Genomic DNA, 19,581 nt, shown 5'->3' with positions numbered 1-19,581 from the left:
TGTTTTTAACAGGTAGTCCCAGGTCTGATGTACTGTCTGGCTCTCCATCTGCTTCAAGTCCTCAGAAACCACAAGCAAGGTTTATCCAGGTAATGGAATATACTGTACAGATATTAAAAATGTGGGGAGATCTTACAGCCCTTGTGCCACTTTGTATTAGTACTTTTTAGTATGGATTGGACTGTTTACTTAGGCAAACCAACCATTGTAATAACTATACAGTGCTGGTCACTGTGCACTTGTACTAAATACAAAAAAACTCTGTGGCTGTTTTGTCAAATATACATAAATATGTCATATTCATAATTATTAAACTCTCACAATAAAACAAAGCCAAGCAGCAAGGTTCAAATTGTTGGGAAGTTTCTGAAAAACAAATGTAATTGAATGTGTATACTGTATATAGCTGCAATTTGAAACATTGAGGATAATCTGCAAAACTCAGTGATCATAACTTAGGCCCTTATTCTGATTGACGCGGACTTTACCGCATACTTTCGGATCGCGTGTTTACGGCGTCTGCGCATGCGTGGAGAACGCAACGCGCATGTGCCACGCCTTGACTCGGTACCAGTTCGGCCAGATCCCGTCCAGAACTGTTCACCGCTATCATTCGGGAAATAGGGGCGTATTATGGGCGTCATGCGGAATGACACATGGGCGTAGTTTCAAAGTGGGCAAAACGGGGAGGAAACATGGGCGGACACGGGGGAGTACACTTATGTTGGGGGGCGTACATTCGGAAACCACTCCGAATGCACGCGATCAAAAAGGGCAGAAATGTGCGGTGTCCACAAGTGTACTATTGCTTTGCGGACACCACTCGTTCATGCGCTAGGCGAACGTACGCCTAATGACTACAACCATTAACACCTGAACCCAATAGAATCTACTCCTTTACTCATTACTCACTAATAGGCCGCTTGTCAGTGCTTTAATTGAAACCATTGCTGCTTCAAGGAACCCTTCCTAAACACCCACATATCCTGTACTTGTCAGACACTTTAAAACTGCTAACAATGGACATGACAGAATATTAATACTAGCAATACACATGTGTATTCGACATGTTCCAAATAAGCAGTTTTTTATGAGGATAGGTAATTGAATAAGTGGGTCATGTGATGTATAGCAGAAGATACTTCATAGTGGGTTGTTTGGCGTAAATACTCCGCTTACGTGCGGTAGCACCGCTTGGCTCCCGTTCGGATGCGGTATTCCCGAGCATACTCTGTAATACTCTGTAATACCGTGCCGAATCGGAGTGTTTCTCCCGCACACGCATGCTTTGTATGTCGTCCGTAAACACGCCCTGTTCTTAAAGAGTGAGTCCGTCCGAATGCGGAGGACACGTGGGCGTTTCTACGGACGATGGCCGCACGCGGCAAAACACCGTGGCGTGCGGACCGCACCGTAAGAATGCGGGAATATCCGCACCGATCAGAATAAGGGCCTTAGTTGTACCAAAGGCAGAAACTGAAAACCTCAATTAACCTAATTCAGCAAGTTATTAGCAGAGAATATTAAAAGTCCACACTTCGGGTCTGAGATGAATACGGAACAGATCACTGCTGCATCTTGGTCCACAACTGCGATGTGTAAAAACCCTTAAGCAGCAGGAGTCACCCTTAGAATAAAGCAGGACTCCTGACAGTATCCGCAATCAGAGCGCTGAGTCCAAAGATGCAGCATGGGATAACCATTGTGAATACCTATCATTTGAGTAAGCCCAAAGCTTGACTGGTGGCGGAGGATGCAGACCCTGCCCTCCCCACTTTCAGAAAACTGTGTACTCCCCATTTTAGCAAACACTTGGCCACCTCTGCCCACATCCCGTACCCAAATGTGGCAGCCTGTCAGTCAGATGCTGCACCATTGGGTTTGTATACCTCTCTGAATCAGGTAGGTAATTGGTGCCATCTGATATATTGGCTGTGATCATTCAGTTTCCTCAGTATGCTAGGATGGCACAATTCACTGCATGAAATTTCCTGGCCGCTTGTTTCATGCTTTTTTTCTTTGTGTATAAGAGCAATAGAAATGTTCCCATTGCCATTGAATTTAATCTTGAGAACATTATCAGTGATGGTTCAGTTTGCTATCTGCATAAAACAAGTTGCTTTTTGAACCTTGGTTCTTGACTCTTGTCATATTTTAGGTATGTGTTTTCCATTGTATTTTTGTATATTGATTTTATAATTGTTTAGCAATTAAATTACAGCTTCCTCAGTCATGGATGTGTATTGGATTTAATTCAGCTGTTCCAAAATTCAGCTGTGCCATCATCCGGCACCTTTCAAAATACCCATAATTGTATAGCTTTGCCCTACCCAAAACCCCAAGGCTCATTTTATTTGCACACATTTATTACATGAATGGCTTATCTTGGGCATTACTGGTATGTGGAATCTTGTATGCACATGAGGTTGGTACAGGGGGGCTGATATCAGTTACATAGATCAGTAATGTTAAGTGGGGGTTCTACTCTCCTTTCCACGGGGAAATTGACTGAGATCAATCAACTACAAACCAATCTGTTCCTAACTGTCCATTTTCACACAACACTAACATGGCAGTTAGGAGCTGAGTTGAAGATCACCAGATTTTCCGCTCCAGACTGGAAAAAAAGAAAATTACAAAACCATAGTACTGTGTAAAATTAACTTCTGTGCCCTTTTATTTCAGGTTGTACCACTAAACGATGAAAAAAAGAAACAGAAGATGTCTTTCAGTCCTCAATCAGGTAAGCTAGTCTATTGTGACTGAATTTGTGACAGATGGGTGGTGTAGTCAATAAGTTAAGCAGAACATTGTTGACATTCAGAATACTGACACTGTAGAGTTGACAGGTATGATGTTAACATTGTCCATTATGGTGTCAGTTATAGGGATGTTTTGACATTAGGGTCAGGCTGCAAGGGGAGGTTTAGGGTAAGTCACTAGAATGAAGGGATAGTTAGCAATAGCTGAGACATACTTGCCAAAATGCTGGAAATGTCTGTCAAATAACCATTGGGACCCAGAAGACACTGTTGGACAACCAGGAACAATGCCGTTAAGTGTAACCTGACGTTGTTTTGCCATGTTTCCGTGATGAATGTCGACAGTTAGAAGATCGACATAAGACTGTTCATAGTAACCGTTGATATATAGGAGAGTTTTCAGTTTGTGCCGATCTTGCCTCACTGCGGAAATATCGGCACACAACCATTCAGTGCTGTTGTAACCAGTGAAGGGTGTCAGGTTCAACTTTTTAAAAAGTCAGATCGGTTTTGTCAGAAACTGACGCAGATTGACGATTTCACTGATCCTTGATCTAAAAACGCCCAGGGACTCCTACTGTCGGGACATTCCAACAGTCAAAATCCTGGATTAAATCTTTCTCCCCCCACCCCACCCCCCACTACCCAAAATGTAGATTGTATAATTGAACATTTGTGGTTCAAGAATACATTGGGGCAGATGTATTAAGCCTGGCGAAGAGATAAACTGGAGATAAAGTGGAGAAAAAGTGGAAGGAGATAACCCACCAGCCAATCAGCAGTGTTTGAAATATGACAGTTGGAAGTTGATTGGCTGGTGCGTTAACTCCTTCCACTTTTTCTCCAGTTTATCTCTTCGCCAGGTTTAATACATCTGCCCCATTGGGCCTTATTTTGGTTCACTTGCAAATGCAAACATTCTCTCTAATGTATAGAGTTACATTTGGGTGTTATTTTGTTTCTGTGCAGAGTAAATACTCAAAAAAAGGGGAAGGGAACAGTAGAGATTGGGGGGGGGTGCACACTGCAGATAATTTGATTAAGGCGTCCAACTGATAATAAACATGTGTAAAAGTTAGCTTTTATTAAATATACATTAAAAGAGAAGTGGTATCCTAATTACTACTTCTCAATTTAGAACAATAGAAGTGAGTAAAGATTAGAAATAGTGGTTTAAAAAGATCGTGATGTAGAGGCTCTTTAGATTTTATATGTGATACTGTCTCCTAACTCCTCTCTGTTCAAGGAGAGAAGAAAAAACTTTACTAGTCAGTTGCCTGACTGATGTTTTTGCTCAGACCGATTGTACTGTATCTGGCTATTATTTCTTTTAATATGCCAGTAAGTCCTTACTGCACTGATTTAAATAGGTTAATATCTGGACACAAAGCACTGATTCGGCTGTGCAGATATATTATCCTTGGATTGTATTGGTGATACACACCAACCAATTTTCCTGAACTTTCCTTTGATATGCTGGATATCTCAGATTGATTCCGCACACTCCACTCTATTTTTATAATCCAACTTATCAGTGGGGTGCAGATGACGTAGTCATATAGTCCTTTAAGGCTTTATTAGTGTGTATTCAGTGTGATTTTTATTGCACTTTATTGTGTTTTGTGCATAGAAAAAATATATTTTTTAGTTTGGCGATTCTATATACGTGCTGGCTGGACTGAATGTTGATTGTGCACACTGTGCGCCAGACAAACGCTGGCTGTTCTTTATATTACAATAGAAGCTTATCTATTGAAGGATGGTATAATGTAACAGTGATTAATTGGATGGCATTTCTCTCTTGCACTGAATGCACATTATTTCCTTTTGACTCATCCAATTGTGCTTTTAAGCAGATTTCCGTGTCAGGTACACACTGATCAATTTTGTCGCATTCAGCCTCTAATTATCCAGGCAAGCGCCAGTCATTTTTTCTAATACAATAGAAGCTTATCTATTGAGGGATGGTACAGTGTAACAGAAATTACTTAGATGACATTTATCTGTTACAAATGGATACACACTGTTTCCTACTGACTCATCCACTTATATTTCATTTATTTCACACTTAATTGATATTATTTGCAGATAGATTTCCGTGGTAGATACACACTATTCAATCTTACTGCGTTCAATCTGTTAATATCCAGAGTATCAGTGGTTTATTATTTTGTTATGTAGACATATACATTTATCAGGTGTTTGTTGGTGCGTACACTTTATACCGTATGTCCCATTTCACAGTATATTAACACTGTATTAAATCACACATGCATAGGTCTGAGTCTAGCTAATTCCTTTATAGTGTCCGGCACATTCAGAAAATTGTTATCATATTTTATCCTTTGTTCAATGTATATGACCTCTGCGGTTAAATGCCGCTATCTTATACTGTTATACTCAGCGGTCATATCATGCAGGGATAACGTATGATTACACTCCCCTCATAGTGCAGTTTATATGCACTTCGTGCTTGACGGGGATAATTGACAATTCTACACCCGCACGCCCGGCCAGATAATCTTAGCCGTGTGCAGTGTGAGCCGTGCAGACGCTGGCGGCTTCCTTAGTATTAGTCCTGCGGCACCAGCGTGTGTGTCACATTTGTATCGGAACAGCAAATTTATCAAAGAGACAGTTTTGTATCACGTTATTTACAAGGTAACATTCCTATGTTGTACAGAGCTTTTCTACATCACGCGCCTATGCGCATTTCACCGGCATAGCCGGCTTCCTCAGGACAAGCCGAATTGTCCTTCAGAGAGGGTATTTATGCTACTTCCTTGGCGACCGTTGTCATGGGGCGTATCGTGGATTTTCTGATGTTATCAGCGATATCATTGTGAATTGGATCGTGTGTCCACATTAATTCCTATTTATTTGTTTATCATGGTAATAATGTTTTATTTCATTTGTGATCATTCTGAAATTATCATTTTATGCTCATGTATTTAGATTTATTTAAATCCATTTACTGCTTCATCTTTTTTATTATTCAAATTTATTATCCATTTGCATGTAATTTTTGTTTTATATATTTAGCATTTTAGGTTGTCTCTTTATTGGTTATAGATGGCTCATTTCGTTTTCCCATGTTTTATCATATTATTCCTGTCATTCATTTCAAGGGAATATTTGTATTTTTACTATGTGTGTCCCTTTTAGGGGGAATATTTTAATGGTTCTTGTAATCCAGGTTATTATTTATAACTGTTCCCTCAATCCAGTTATTCAAGAGGGTCATTTAAGAATCTTTCATGCATTGAATAATCAGTAAATGAATTCATAAAATTGTATCAATGGAGTCCCATGTTAATCATTTTCCTATTTCCATTATGGTTCCTCCTTCCATACAATTAGAGAGTTGTGGGATCTTTTTAATTTTTTCTTTCATTTTCCATTATTGTGGAGCATGAATTTATTCTACATTGGAGTGATTTAGTGTAGTGATCAATACTTAAAAATCAAAAATTGGTGACAGTGTTAGGGTCTCCTAATTTGGTGATTCCACTGAGTGGTTTTCCTCATGGAATTGTTACTGTGTGTTAATATTTTGATAGTGCTATCAAAATATTAACACACAGTAACAATTCCATGAGGAAAACCACTCAGTGGAATCACCAAATTAGGAGACCCTAACACTGTCACCAATTTTTGATTTTTAAGTATTGATCACTACACTAAATCACTCCAATGTAGAATAAATTCATGCTCCACAATAATGGAAAATGAAAGAAAAAATTAAAAAGATCCCACAACTCTCTAATTGTATGGAAGGAGGAACCATAATGGAAATAGGAAAATGATTAACATGGGACTCCATTGATACAATTTTATGAATTCATTTACTGATTATTCAATGCATGAAAGATTCTTAAATGACCCTCTTGAATAACTGGATTGAGGGAACAGTTATAAATAATAACCTGGATTACAAGAACCATTAAAATATTCCCCCTAAAAGGGACACACATAGTAAAAATACAAATATTCCCTTGAAATGAATGACAGGAATAATATGATAAAACATGGGAAAACGAAATGAGCCATCTATAACCAATAAAGTGACAACCTAAAATGCTAAATATATAAAACAAAAATTACATGCAAATGGATAATAAATTTGAATAATAAAAAAGATGAAGCAGTAAATGGATTTAAATAAATCTAAATACATGAGCATAAAATGATAATTTCAGAATGATCACAAATGAAATAAAACATTATTACCATGATAAACAAATAAATAGGAATTAATGTGGACACACGATCCAATTCACAATGATATCGCTGATAACATCAGAAAATCCACGATACGCCCCATGACAACGGTCGCCAAGGAAGTAGCATAAATACCCTCTCTGAAGGACAATTCGGCTTGTCCTGAGGAAGCCGGCTATGCCGGTGAAATGCGCATAGGCGCGTGATGTAGAAAAGCTCTGTACAATATAGGAATGTTACCTTGTAAATAACGTGATACAAAACTGTCTCTTTGATAAATTTGCTGTTCCGATACAAATGTGACACACACGCTGGTGCCGCAGGACTAATACTAAGGAAGCCGCCAGCGTCTGCACGGCTCACACTGCACACGGCTAAGATTATCTGGCCGGGCGTGCGGGTGTAGAATTGTCAATTATCCCCGTCAAGCACGAAGTGCATATAAACTGCACTATGAGGGGAGTGTAATCATACGTTATCCCTGCATGATATGACCGCTGAGTATAACAGTATAAGATAGCGGCATTTAACCGCAGAGGTCATATACATTGAACAAAGGATAAAATATGATAACAATTTTCTGAATGTGCCGGACACTATAAAGGAATTAGCTAGACTCAGACCTATGCATGTGTGATTTAATACAGTGTTAATATACTGTGAAATGGGACATACGGTATAAAGTGTACGCACCAACAAACACCTGATAAATGTATATGTCTACATAACAAAATAATAAACCACTGATACTCTGGATATTAACAGATTGAACGCAGTAAGATTGAAAAGTGTGTATCTACCACGGAAATCTATCTGCAAATAATATCAATTAAGTGTGAAATAAATGAAATATAAGTGGATGAGTCAGTAGGAAACAGTGTGTATCCATTTGTAACAGATAAATGTCATCTAAGTAATTTCTGTTACACTGTACCATCCCTCAATAGATAAGCTTCTATTGTATTAGAAAAAATGACTGGCGCTTGCCTGGATAATTAGAGGCTGAATGCGACAAAATTGATCAGTGTGTACCTGACACGGAAATCTGCTTAAAAGCACAATTGGATGAGTCAAAAGGAAATAATGTGCATTCAGTGCAAGAGAGAAATGCCATCCAATTAATCACTGTTACATTATACCATCCTTCAATAGATAAGCTTCTATTGTAATATAAAGAACAGCCAGCGTTTGTCTGGCGCACAGTGTGCACAATCAACATTCAGTCCAGCCAGCACGTATATAGAATCGCCAAACTAAAAAATATATTTTTTCTATGCACAAAACACAATAAAGTGCAATAAAAATCACACTTAATACACACTAATAAAGCCTTAAAGGACTATATGACTACGTCATCTGCACCCCACTGATAAGTTGGATTATAAAAATAGAGTGGAGTGTGCGGAATCAATCTGAGATATCCAGCATATCAAAGAAAAGTTCAGGAAAATTGGTTGGTGTGTATCACCAATACAATCCAAGGATAATATATCTGCACAGCCGAATCAGTGCTTTGTGTCCAGATATTAACCTATTTAAATCAGTGCAGTAAGGACTTACTGGCATATTAAAAGAAATAATAGCCAGATACAGTACAATCGGTCTGAGCAAAAACATCAGTCAGGCAACTGACTAGTAAAGTTTTTTCTTCTCTCCTTGAACAGAGAGGAGTTAGGAGACAGTATCACATATAAAATCTAAAGAGCCTCTACATCACGATCTTTTTAAACCACTATTTCTAATCTTTACTCACTTCTATTGTTCTAAATTGAGAAGTAGTAATTAGGATACCACTTCTCTTTTAATGTATATTTAATAAAAGCTAACTTTTACACATGTTTATTATCAGTTGGACGCCTTAATCAAATTATCTGCAGTGTGCACCCCCCCCCCAATCTCTACTGTTCCCTTCCCCTTTTTTTGTATATCTAAAATTTAGAGAGGGGTAGCACCACCACTCTTGTTAAGAATAAAATAATTAAAACCAATCAATAATTTGAAAGAGAAAGCAGATACAGCCTACTAAAGGCGACCAAAAGGATATCAGTGCGGAACTCACTCCCCTTTCCCCTCTTCCCCAAAAAATTTTTTGACAGAGTAAATACTCGCTAGTTTATTTTTACACTGCAATATAGATATCCGTTTGAAAAAAAAAAAAAAACCACCCAAATCGAACTCTGCGCAGGTTATATCTGCCCCACCTGCAGTGCACATAGATTTGTCCATTAAGAGAGAGAGAATTTGCTTTTGCGAGTGAACCAGAATCGGGTCCATTGTGTAAACCTAGTTGCAATTTTTTTTATATATTGAAGACTGGAATTACTCTGACCGTATTGTATTTAGCCCTCGGTATAGCTTACGTCCTGTAAATGCAGATAACAAAGCATGTCCTCAATTTTTCTGTAATCCTCAGGCAGCCTTTCCAGTAAATACATGTCTCAGGGAAAAGCCTCACAGAAGAGGCCACAACAGGAATCGTAAGAGTGGAAGCATACTGCCAGAGATGGATTCTTAGGCCGTCCATGTATATGCCTCTCTATTTGTTTTTGAAATGAAGTTTACGTCAAGGAAAGCATCCATGTTCACGGAACAGCAGCAGTGAAATGATTTTGGACATGACTGATATTTGGGAACTATTTTCTTTTAAATTTTGTTTATCTTTTAATTTCAATAGGAAACAAACTTAAAGGTTTTGGAGCCTTGTGTTTTAATGGGCACCTGTTCTTAATTTATTTTTATTTGAGAATTTTAACAACCCCCCCCCCCCCCCCCCCGCCCCAGAATCCTTTACTCTTAAATACAAGGAGGAAGTTGGACAATTTGGGATGCCCCATACCACCTACACTATTTTAATTGCAGCACAGCTTTAACATGCTCTACATATATTGCACCATGTAATAGAGATTCCTTGTTTTCTTTTTACAAAAAAATGAAATATTTTTGAAAGGTAAATTATATTTATTGATTTGTCGGGAATCTGTGTAAAATTGTTTAAGGCTTAAACAATTTGTGGACAGCTGCTGTATTTACAACCTGATTTTATTATGATCTGTGGATAGTTTTGGTTATTTTTTTCCTTTTATGTAAATACTCCCATTGGATAGAATTGTTGCAATTCCTCTTCCCTCTTTGGTGTGATCATTTCTCTTGTATGTATCCTTTCTCTACATCCTGCAAAGTGCTCTCGATTTATTTGCATGAAGCGTGACCTTAAATGCGAGTTGTTCCTAAATGTTGCTGCTAATTTATTTTTTTAGTTTGTTTTAATTTGTCCATCAAATGTGACAAAAGAAATTGGCGTGTAGTTTAGGGTAAAATAAAATGGAGAAAACCTTAAATCAATTGCAGGAAGCTTTTCATTAAGTCAGACATGCAATAAATCAAACTTTCATGGCGTTATCTCCTTTTAAGTAGTACTGTGGAAATATAGGCGCCCAGATACTGTACTATTACATTAAATATTTCACAAAACTATGATATATTGTGGTGTTATAGATACAAATTTTAGATCTGGCCTTTTTATTTCAATTTAATTTTAGATCTCTTACCCAAATCTTTTTGTGGGGGGTTTCACTATTTTAACACCACAAAAAAAAGTACAATTTTTAAAGACTTTTTTTAATATATATATAATATTACCACATTTGCTGCTACTGAATAAAATGCATGCAAACCTTTACAACTGTTCTTTAGCAATATGGCCTCGGGGTGGCTTAGCCTATTTTAAAATAGCAGTGGCTAGAACTGGTCAGGAGATGTCCATCTTTTAGCTAATTGAGGCGGGCTGTTTCAGATTTCTGTTCAGAAAAGTTTAAGTGCAATCACCAGTGGCCTTAACAGTTGGTTACATTGTACCCCAAATTTGTGTGCATTATTGGAAACTAGCCACAGATTTTTATTTAAAATTTTGCTTTTTTCCTCCATGCCCTATAACTTTTATTTTGAACATTTGTAATTGCATTTCTAGTTTTCTTGTTAAATCTTGCTTCATTGGCTGAAAGGAAAAAAAAAAACTGTCTGGGGAAATAACTGATTAAATCTTTGTGCTTCCTTCATAAGTTACATTTTGTATATTTTTTTTTCCAGAATTTATTGCAGTAGATGGCATAAGGAAAGTAATGTGTAACAAATATATAAAAACTTTTATTATACATTCATGAAGAGGGCTGACTTTATGCTTTACTCTGTGCTGTCTACATAGTGATTGTAGATAAGGATGTAATTGTGCCAATGCCTGATAAGTGTGCTGGATTTTCATATCAATCCAAGCTACTTTCCCCGGTACTTGTGTAGTTTCATGGCGCCGTGCGCCTGAGTCCCCTTGCGGCTGTGGGCTCAGTGGCTCTAAAATCAACTTCATGCCAACGTGGATAGTGGGGGTATGAACTATCCACTTTGGCATGGAGTTAAGTTACTTTATTTTAGATAGTTTGCCGAGCATAGAACCCGGAAGTAGCACGGCGCCGTGAAACTACACAAGTACCCTTTCCCCTTCATAATATATGTTTTTGTAGGAGGGAAACTCCTGATGTGGTCTTAATCTATGAAAATGTAGGAACTCGAGCTTTGTGACCGTATCATCTATTTGTGCCAGCGTAATTTATTCACATATACTATATATTAAGTGCTTAATGACATATGCTGAAAAGTGAGGGAACTTAAGCGACGGGAAATTTTATTCATACTTGTTTTAACCTTGCATTCTTAAAAGTTCTCTCCCCTTCACTTATTGCCCCTCCACTGAAATGTTAGAGCTGTATGACAGGTGCCCAGGGTTCTAATGGCGGATTCGGTATGAAATCCTGAATGGGTCAAAATCCCGACAAGGTCAAAATACCGACATATAGAATGTACAGGTGAAACGGTCAACATGACTGTCGGTCGCGAGGTCGACATGGGTTTTTTCACAGTTTTATTTTTACCCGAATGTCGACACGGTGACATGGACACAGTTGGAAGTGAACCGCAGCCCCTCGCTGCGCTCGCTATGCTTCGGGCACTATTTTATTCTCCCACCACGCCCTAGTAGATGGTAGGGCAGGAAATACCGCTTGTCGGCACATGTCGGTCAAAAAACTGAAAAACCCATGTCGAACGGTCGACTGAAAGTCATGTTGACTGTTTCACCTGTACATTCTATATGTCGGGATTTCGTCCATGTCGGGATTTTGTCTGCATCCCCTAATGGCAAAAGCTACTCACCCATGCTGCAAATGGTACCTGCTTTCTGTTTTTTTTTTTGTTTTTTTTAAATATATATAAACGGTATAGCTCAATATAGTTAGATTCACACTCCTGAGCATAGTCAATAAGCACCCCTACCCTGTCAGATGAACATGTATGTCTAAATACATGACAAGGGGCTGTCTTTGTGCGCCTCATATCATCAGATCTTGGTGCAGCTGTCCCCTTCGAACCCCCTCCCTCCCTGTCGCTGGGCCTGATGTCGGCAACTATTGTGTTACTTACACACACACACACATAAATAGAACACAGATCTACACACAAACATGTAGTGCACACACTTACACTGACATCATGATGGAGGATGCCACAGCAACAGTCGTTGATGTCTGGGCTTAGGCCCTTTTCATCTTTAAGCAGCACTTAAAGATGGGCCAATTCTCTGGTGGGGGACTTGCAATTTGTGGGTCTGTGGTGAGGACAGTATGACTCAATTACATGATAAGTGCATCATATTGCCTCAACCCCCTCTCCTTCAACCTGTAAATCATAGTAAATAACGGCAAGGGGCGGGGCTATGGACACTGGCACGATGTCTGTATCAAAAGAAAAGAAAAAAGAAAACTTTTGCCTGCGCTAGTGGGAGAAAGGCAGACACTCTGGCTTTGCCCATACACCCAAATCACAAAAGGAATCCCTGTTGTCCCCGTGATGCGTCGAAGCTCTCCTCAGCGGCATCGTGATTGTTGTAGCGCAATGACAAGTGGCTCAGACAGTCAGGCCTTGTCATTGCGCACTGGTGGAGGGTAGCGGGCCAGGCAGGATTGGTTCACGGGCCACATCCTGCCCCCCTCCTATTATAGTGTGTACGGAGTTATACTATATTGGAAGGCAATAGTACAGATAAAGGTTCCTAGAACTATACTGATATATAATTAGACTTATACTATTTAAAAGAAAATGTTATCTGATTAGCTATAAAGGGGCCTAGCTATACTAAAGCCAATTATTTCATGCTTCAAACAGTGATAAAATGGAGAATGATAACGAGCCAATGGGCTCCTAACTGCCATTTAACTGAATGGGTTTGAAAAATGACAGGTAGGAGCTGGTTTGTCACACTTTATAATTTTTTGAAGCTTGATTCATCTGGGTCACACTGTGGGAGGATTGTCCTTAAATAATAGGTATATACAGTGGTGCAAGTATGGTGGTACCGCCATAACAAATGACCCGGCGCTCACTGCGCATGCGCGTTCAGCCGGTCGGCTTCTTCAGAGGCTGCAGTCTCTGTGTGGGGAAGGATCCAAGATGGTTGCCGGAAGGTAATGCAGTGAGCAGGCCTGGGCTGCCAGAGCTTCGGAGCCAAGTCCTTGGGGTCTGCACCATTGATAGATAGCTGTGCTGACAGTGGGGGTCCCAGACAGGGGAGTGGCAGTAGAGGGGAGGTTTTGTGGCTGCCGGGTCACATCTACGGCCGTGGCCACTCCCAGAGGTCAGCGGCTACGGGAGCAACTCCCCGGCCTGGATGCAGCAGGTAGGCTGCAATCCATGGGACCTTATAAATTGTGTCCGCAACTCCGCAGCCTGTACCCAGCATTCCAGGGGGGATGCAGAGGAAGCTGGAGGGAGGGAAGCTCCACTGCACGCCATGGGACAGGAAGAGCTAGGAGGTCACTGTGACCAAGCCCTCGCTGCGAAACACGTGTCAGCTGATGCCTCTGACTCTCTCCTACCCTCCAGTCCCGGTCCGGCACTTCCTCCCAGAATTCGGTCTATACTATTCATCAACTTCTGGCTGCGGGTGCCGCTACTGACGCGTCTCACTTCGGCTTCGGGCAGGCTGTCCTCACGGTGCTAGAACGGTGGATCTCTCACAGCCTCCCCTATCAAGGTCGGCTCCAGGTAACCTTCCCCTCCGGTTCATATACCCTGGGCAACGGACACCATGTTTATTGCGGTTACCCTTAATAATCCCGACAACGGGGAATAGGTACTATAAAGTTTTGCTTTAAAAACCAGCACTGTTATTTCTTATGTTAGTGCATGCATAACCTGGGGTATTTTTACCTTGGGACTTAGCTATAGCCGATGACGAAGCCAATTTACCCTGCAGCCCACTATGCACATTCTAAATAGATAGATTTCCCTCTTTCCAGCACTAACTTGCAAAATATCTCTCTCTCCCATAATTACACCGATACCATATTGGCTCTCTATTGAGGTTTATTCATTATTTCTCTTTCGTCCAGTCCGGTGACACAGCTTCACCTTGGGATGTAGAAGGGTCTGCAGGAGCCAGGCACCTATAGCTGAAGCTTTTCCCTTGACTGCAGGCTCCTCCCCTTCTGCATTCCCAGCATGCTCCAGTTCGTTTTAGGTGCCCACAGGAGTGGGTGCTTGGCTGACAGGCTGCTGCTGCAGCCGGCTTTTTTCTTGATTTTTCACTAGTTAGTGAGCTTTTTATTGTTTTATTAACTTAGTGTTAGTGCAGGTTTTTTCCAGTGTGTGGCTTCTGACAGAAGCGCAGCACACTGAGAGCGCAGCAGAGGCTGATAGAAGCGTGTCCTACCAGTGCTCTGTGTGCAGGGGTGTCTGTCTGCACTCACTGCACAGCGCTCAACCCTAGCTTTGCTGGGGGTTGCCTGGGCCCTGGGAGCGATCTGGAACCGGCTCCTTACAGAAGGGGATCGTGGGGGAAGGACCTCCTGCGATGGCGCCCGCCATCTTGAAAGGGTTTATAGTCTGAAATCCCTCCGGGGAAGTGAAGACTGTTACAGGTGTCCAGCGCTGCTGGACGACTCCAAGTGATCCCAGGAAGAAGGGGAGGCACTAGGAGGTAAGGAGACTGCACTAGGGGAGCGGCTGAAGGGGGTAAAGGCGCCAAACAAGGTTTCCTACCCTGCTGAAGCAGGGACTTGGTCCCTTCCTCTCTGTGTGCAGGCGCCACTTTCTCCACACAGTGTGAGCTGAAAACTGGCTTTGGAACGCTGCTGCACACAGTCTGACGTCTCCTGGAAGCGCTGCCCCTGCTGAGACTTGGAAAGTCACAGAACACAGCCAACAGACAGATAAGTGCCACTGTTTACACTGCTGGGTACTTTTGCTCGACCTTTTGCACTGTGTTAGTCATGGCTGACACGTGTGATGATGATGCTGTTGCTGTGGGGGGGGGGGAGCGCTGGACATGTCTTTAAACTGCACTATTTGCGGGGTTAATTACTCATGTGAACAGATGGACCAAGGGGTGGCCTGCCCTGCTTGTAAGTCTGTGCCTGGGGGGTCACTTGCTCAAGAGGCTGAGCGCGAGCCAGCGTGGGCTGTGTCTTTGGGAAGGTCTATGAATGCCCTGGTAGAGGCATTAAATAGGCAGAGGAACAGTTTGAGGTCTCCTGGTCCCAGTTCTTCCTCCCAGTGTTCAGTGGGGTCCATTGCCCCTGCGCAAGGGGACCCCATGTTGTTGCGGGTTGTTCAGGACACCGCTCAGGGGGTGCAAAAAATGAATGCACTCATGGAAAAGTTTGCTAGAACTCCTGATAGTCCTTCCTCTAGGCAGCTGATTGCTGCACCATCTTTGCTGGCTGATTCAGATGATGATGGTGTGTGTGCAGATGATTCTGCTGATCATAGGGAAGAGGCTGATGTCTCGGTTCCTGGCATTGAGGATCTTATACAGGCTGTTAGACCGGCTTTAGACTTGTCAGAAGAGGATAGAGTGCAGGCTCAGTGCATTTTTAAAAGGATGCCCAGAAAAGCTGTTACTTTCCCCTCAGACCCCGGTATGGTCTCTTTGTTAGGAGAGGCTTGGAAAGCACCTGACAAAAAGGTGTCTATGTCCAAGAGATATGCAAACATGTATCCCATGCCGGAAGAGCATGTTAAATTGTGGGAGAAAGTCCCATTAGTGGATGCCCCGGTGGCGAGGTTGTCCAAGACAACAGCGTTGCCAGTACAGGGTTCGGCTGCATTTAAGGACCCGGTGGATAAAAAAGTGGAAGGTTGCCTGAAAGCAGTATTTGAGGGAGTGGGATTCACGCTCCGCCCCATTATTGCCTCTGCTTGGGTAGCAAAAGCTATGATTAAGTGGGCTGAGGCCCTGGGAGATCAGCTGCGGCCTGACTCTGAGGCCTTTATCCTAGCAGAAAAACTCAGGTGTGCAGCTGAGTACATCTCTGAGGCTGGGGAGGAGGGCGCTAAAATGGCGTCCAAGGTTTCCGCCACTTCTGTGTCAGCCAGGCGTGCTCTTTGGCTAAAAGCTTGGGAGGCTGACAGCGATTCCAAGAAGGCCCTGGAAACCCTTGAGTTTAAAGGGGAACTTCTTTTTGGTCCTGAATTAGAAGCCATTATTAAACAGGCCACGGGTGGAAAGAGTACTTTTCTCCCTACCGCCGCTAAGCCCTCAGGCTCTAAGTTTGGGGTGTTTAAGCCTGCTTTTCGCTCCTCCTTTCGGGGCGGAGCCTCTGCAAAGGGGCAAGCAGGAAGAGGTAGATTTCCGTCAGGTAGAGGTAAAACTACCAAGTCCAGATTTGGTCCCTTCAGCAAGAAACAGGGGGCCAAGGGAGAGGATAAGTCCTCCGCATGACGGGGTTCAGGCTCCCCGTTCTGGCATCAGAGTGGGGGGTCGCCTCTTGCAGTATGGGGACTTGTGGGACATCCCAACATCCGACCCGTGGGTTCTGTCCATTGTCACAGAGGGCTACCGGATACATTTCAGGGGGAATCCTCCAAAGATATTCTTACCTACCCCTTTGCCAAGGGAGGCCAGAGCACGCAAACTCCTGTTGGAGGCAGCATTGGCTCTCAGGGAAAAGGGAGTTGTGGTCCCAGTTCCTGAGCAGGAACGCAAGAAAGGGTTTTATTCAATCCTGTTCTTAGTACCCAAGCCAGACGGGTCAGTCAGACCCATTCTTAATCTCAAATCCTTGAACCAACACTTATGGGTGGATCATTTCAGGATGGAGTCACTGCGCTCAGTGCTTGGCAGCATAGAGCCAGGGGAATTTTTAGCATCAGTGGACATCCAGGATGCGTATCTCCACATTCCAATTGCCAGGGAGCATCAGTCTCTCCTGCGATTTGCAATAGGGGACACCCATTTACAGTTCCAGGCCTTACCCTTTGGTCTGGCGACATCACCAAGGGTATTCACGAAGGTGATGGCGGTCATGGCTGCGTCACTAAGACTCAAGGGGATTGTGATTATCCCTTACCTGGACGACCTGCTGTTCAAAGCAGAGTCAGAGGACAAGTTATTGGAACATCTGTCTGTGGCAACGAAATTCTTGCAGGAAATGGGTTGGGTGCTAAATATACCCAAATCCCATCTGATTCCGTCTCCGAGACTGTTGTTTCTGGGTGTAATTCTGGACACCCATTTACACAGGGTTTTCTTGCCGGAGTCCAAAGCAAAGGACATCCGCCAGTTAGTCCTTCTCTTACTAAGAGCTCAGAGGCCCACTGTCTGGCAGGGAGTGAGACTGCTGGGCAAGATGGTAGCGACCTTCGAAACGCTGCAATATGCCAGGTTTCATTCCAGAACCTTTCAGTGGAACATTCTATCCTGTTGGTCGGGGAATGCAAAAACTATGAAGCAAGAAAGTTTGGTTCTTTCCCAGGAGACAAGGGAATCCTTAATCTGGTGGATGGACATAGAGATTCTGCAGCTCGGGCGGTCTCTTCGGTCCTGGGACTGGGTGGTAGTGACTACCGATGCCAGTCTCAGGGGTTGGGGAGCAGTCACTCTTCATCTTCGGCTGCAGGGCCTCTGGTCACAGCAGGAGTCCAGACTCCCTATAAATATTCTGGAATTGCGGGCTGTCTGGAAGACTCTGTTGCAGGCCAAGGATTGCTTGAAGGGCCTGCCAATAAGAATTCAATCAGACAACGCTACGACTGTGGCTTACTTGAACCATCAGGGCGAGACTCGCAGCAGGATGGCTATGCGGGAAGTCTCAAGGATCTTTGCTTGGGCGGAAGCCACATTCCGGTTCTATCTGCTGTCTTCATTCCGGGGATCCGGAATGTGGAAGCGGACTTTCTCAGCAGGGAGATCCTGCGGGAAGGGGAATGGTCTCTGCATCCGGAGGTATTCCAAGAACTTGTACATCGCTGGGGGCTCCCAGAGGTGGACTTAATGGCGTCCAGGAACAATTGTCAGGTTCCAAAGTTTTGTTCCAGGATCAGGGACCCAGTCGCCTGGGCGGTAGATGCCATGACGGTTCAGTGGCCATTTCACCTGGTTTATGTCTTCCCTCCGTTTCCTATGATACCGAGGGTGTTACGGAGAGTGAGGTCACAGCAGGTGAGTGCAATTCTGATTGCACCAAACTGGCCCAAGAGGTCATGGTTCTCAGACGTTCTGAGGTTGTCAGTGGAGTCTTGGCCTCTTCCTCTACGTCAAGATCTGTTAAGACGAAGGCTGTTTCTTCACCAGGACCTTGCTCGGCTCAGTTTGACGGCTTGGCTTTTGAAACCTCCTTATTAAGGAAGAAAGGTCTTTCAGATGCAGTGATTCACACTATGCTACGGGCTCGTAAGCCAGTCTCAGCTGCAAATTATCACAGAGTGTGGAAGATCTATATCAGGTGGTGTGAGCGTCAGAAGGTACACACCTCCAGGTTCAGAGTGGCTAGATTGCTGGAGTTTCTACAGGATGGATTCTCTTCGGTACTCAGTCTGCAGTCTTTGAAAGTACAACTTTCTGCCTTATCCATATTTTTTCAGAAAAGAATAGCTTTTCTACCAGAAGTCCAGACCTTTTTACAGGGTGTGACAAGTTGAAAACCTCCTTACAGGCAGCCAGTGGCGCCGTGGGATTTAGCCTTAGTTTTATCTGTGTTACAGGGTTCTACGTTTGAACCCCTAAGGTCGGCTGACCTTAAGTATGTGACTTGGAAACTTACTTTTTTGTTGGCCATTGCCTCGGCTAGGCGTGTGTCGGAGTTGGGGGCGTTGTCCTGTAAATCTCCACACTTAATTTTTCATGAGGATAGGGCTGTGCTTAGAACAGTACCTAAGTTTTTGCCAAAGGTGGTCTCCTCCTTTAATTTAAACCAGGAGATTGTCCTTCCGGTATTTTTCCCCCCAGAGGGGGGCAAAAATAGGGACAAATTGAGAAAGTGAGACGTAGTTCGCGCCTTGCGAATCTACGTGGACAGGGTAAAGAATGTTCGCAAGACAGATCTGTTGTTGGTCTTGTTTGATGTGCATAAGAGAGGTTGGCCTGCTTCTAAGCAGACTATTGTCAGGTGGCTTAGGTCAGTAATTTCCTTTGCTTACACCAAGGTTGGTAGACCTGTTCCTTCCAGGATTAATGCACATACCACCAGGTCAGTTGCTTCCTCTTGGGCAGTGCGTCATGGGGCTACAGCGGAGCATTTGTGCAAGGCTGCCACTTGGTCCTCTGTTCATACCT

At 42.8% G+C, this 19,581-nt stretch overlaps 1 protein-coding gene across 1 annotated transcript in view; it reads left to right on the top strand.

Annotated features, from left to right (window-relative positions):
* Positions 1-11,045, top strand: part of TUT7 (terminal uridylyl transferase 7) — a 69,022-nt gene extending 57,977 nt beyond the window's left edge. The window contains exons 27-29 of the mRNA XM_083186497.1: positions 13-89; positions 2,686-2,743; positions 9,397-11,045. Of these exons, the coding sequence (XP_083042623.1) occupies positions 13-89; positions 2,686-2,743; positions 9,397-9,464 (203 nt within the window). The 3' untranslated portion in view covers positions 9,465-11,045. The remainder of the gene's footprint in view (positions 1-12; positions 90-2,685; positions 2,744-9,396) is intronic.
* The last annotated feature ends 8,536 nt before the right edge of the window (positions 11,046-19,581 follow it).

This window comes from Crinia signifera, chromosome 1 (genome assembly GCF_055691185.1).
Source record: "Crinia signifera chromosome 1, ASM5569118v1, whole genome shotgun sequence".
Classification (NCBI taxonomy): domain Eukaryota; kingdom Metazoa; phylum Chordata; class Amphibia; order Anura; family Myobatrachidae; genus Crinia; species Crinia signifera.
This window is presented reverse-complemented; position numbering and strand designations above follow the sequence as displayed.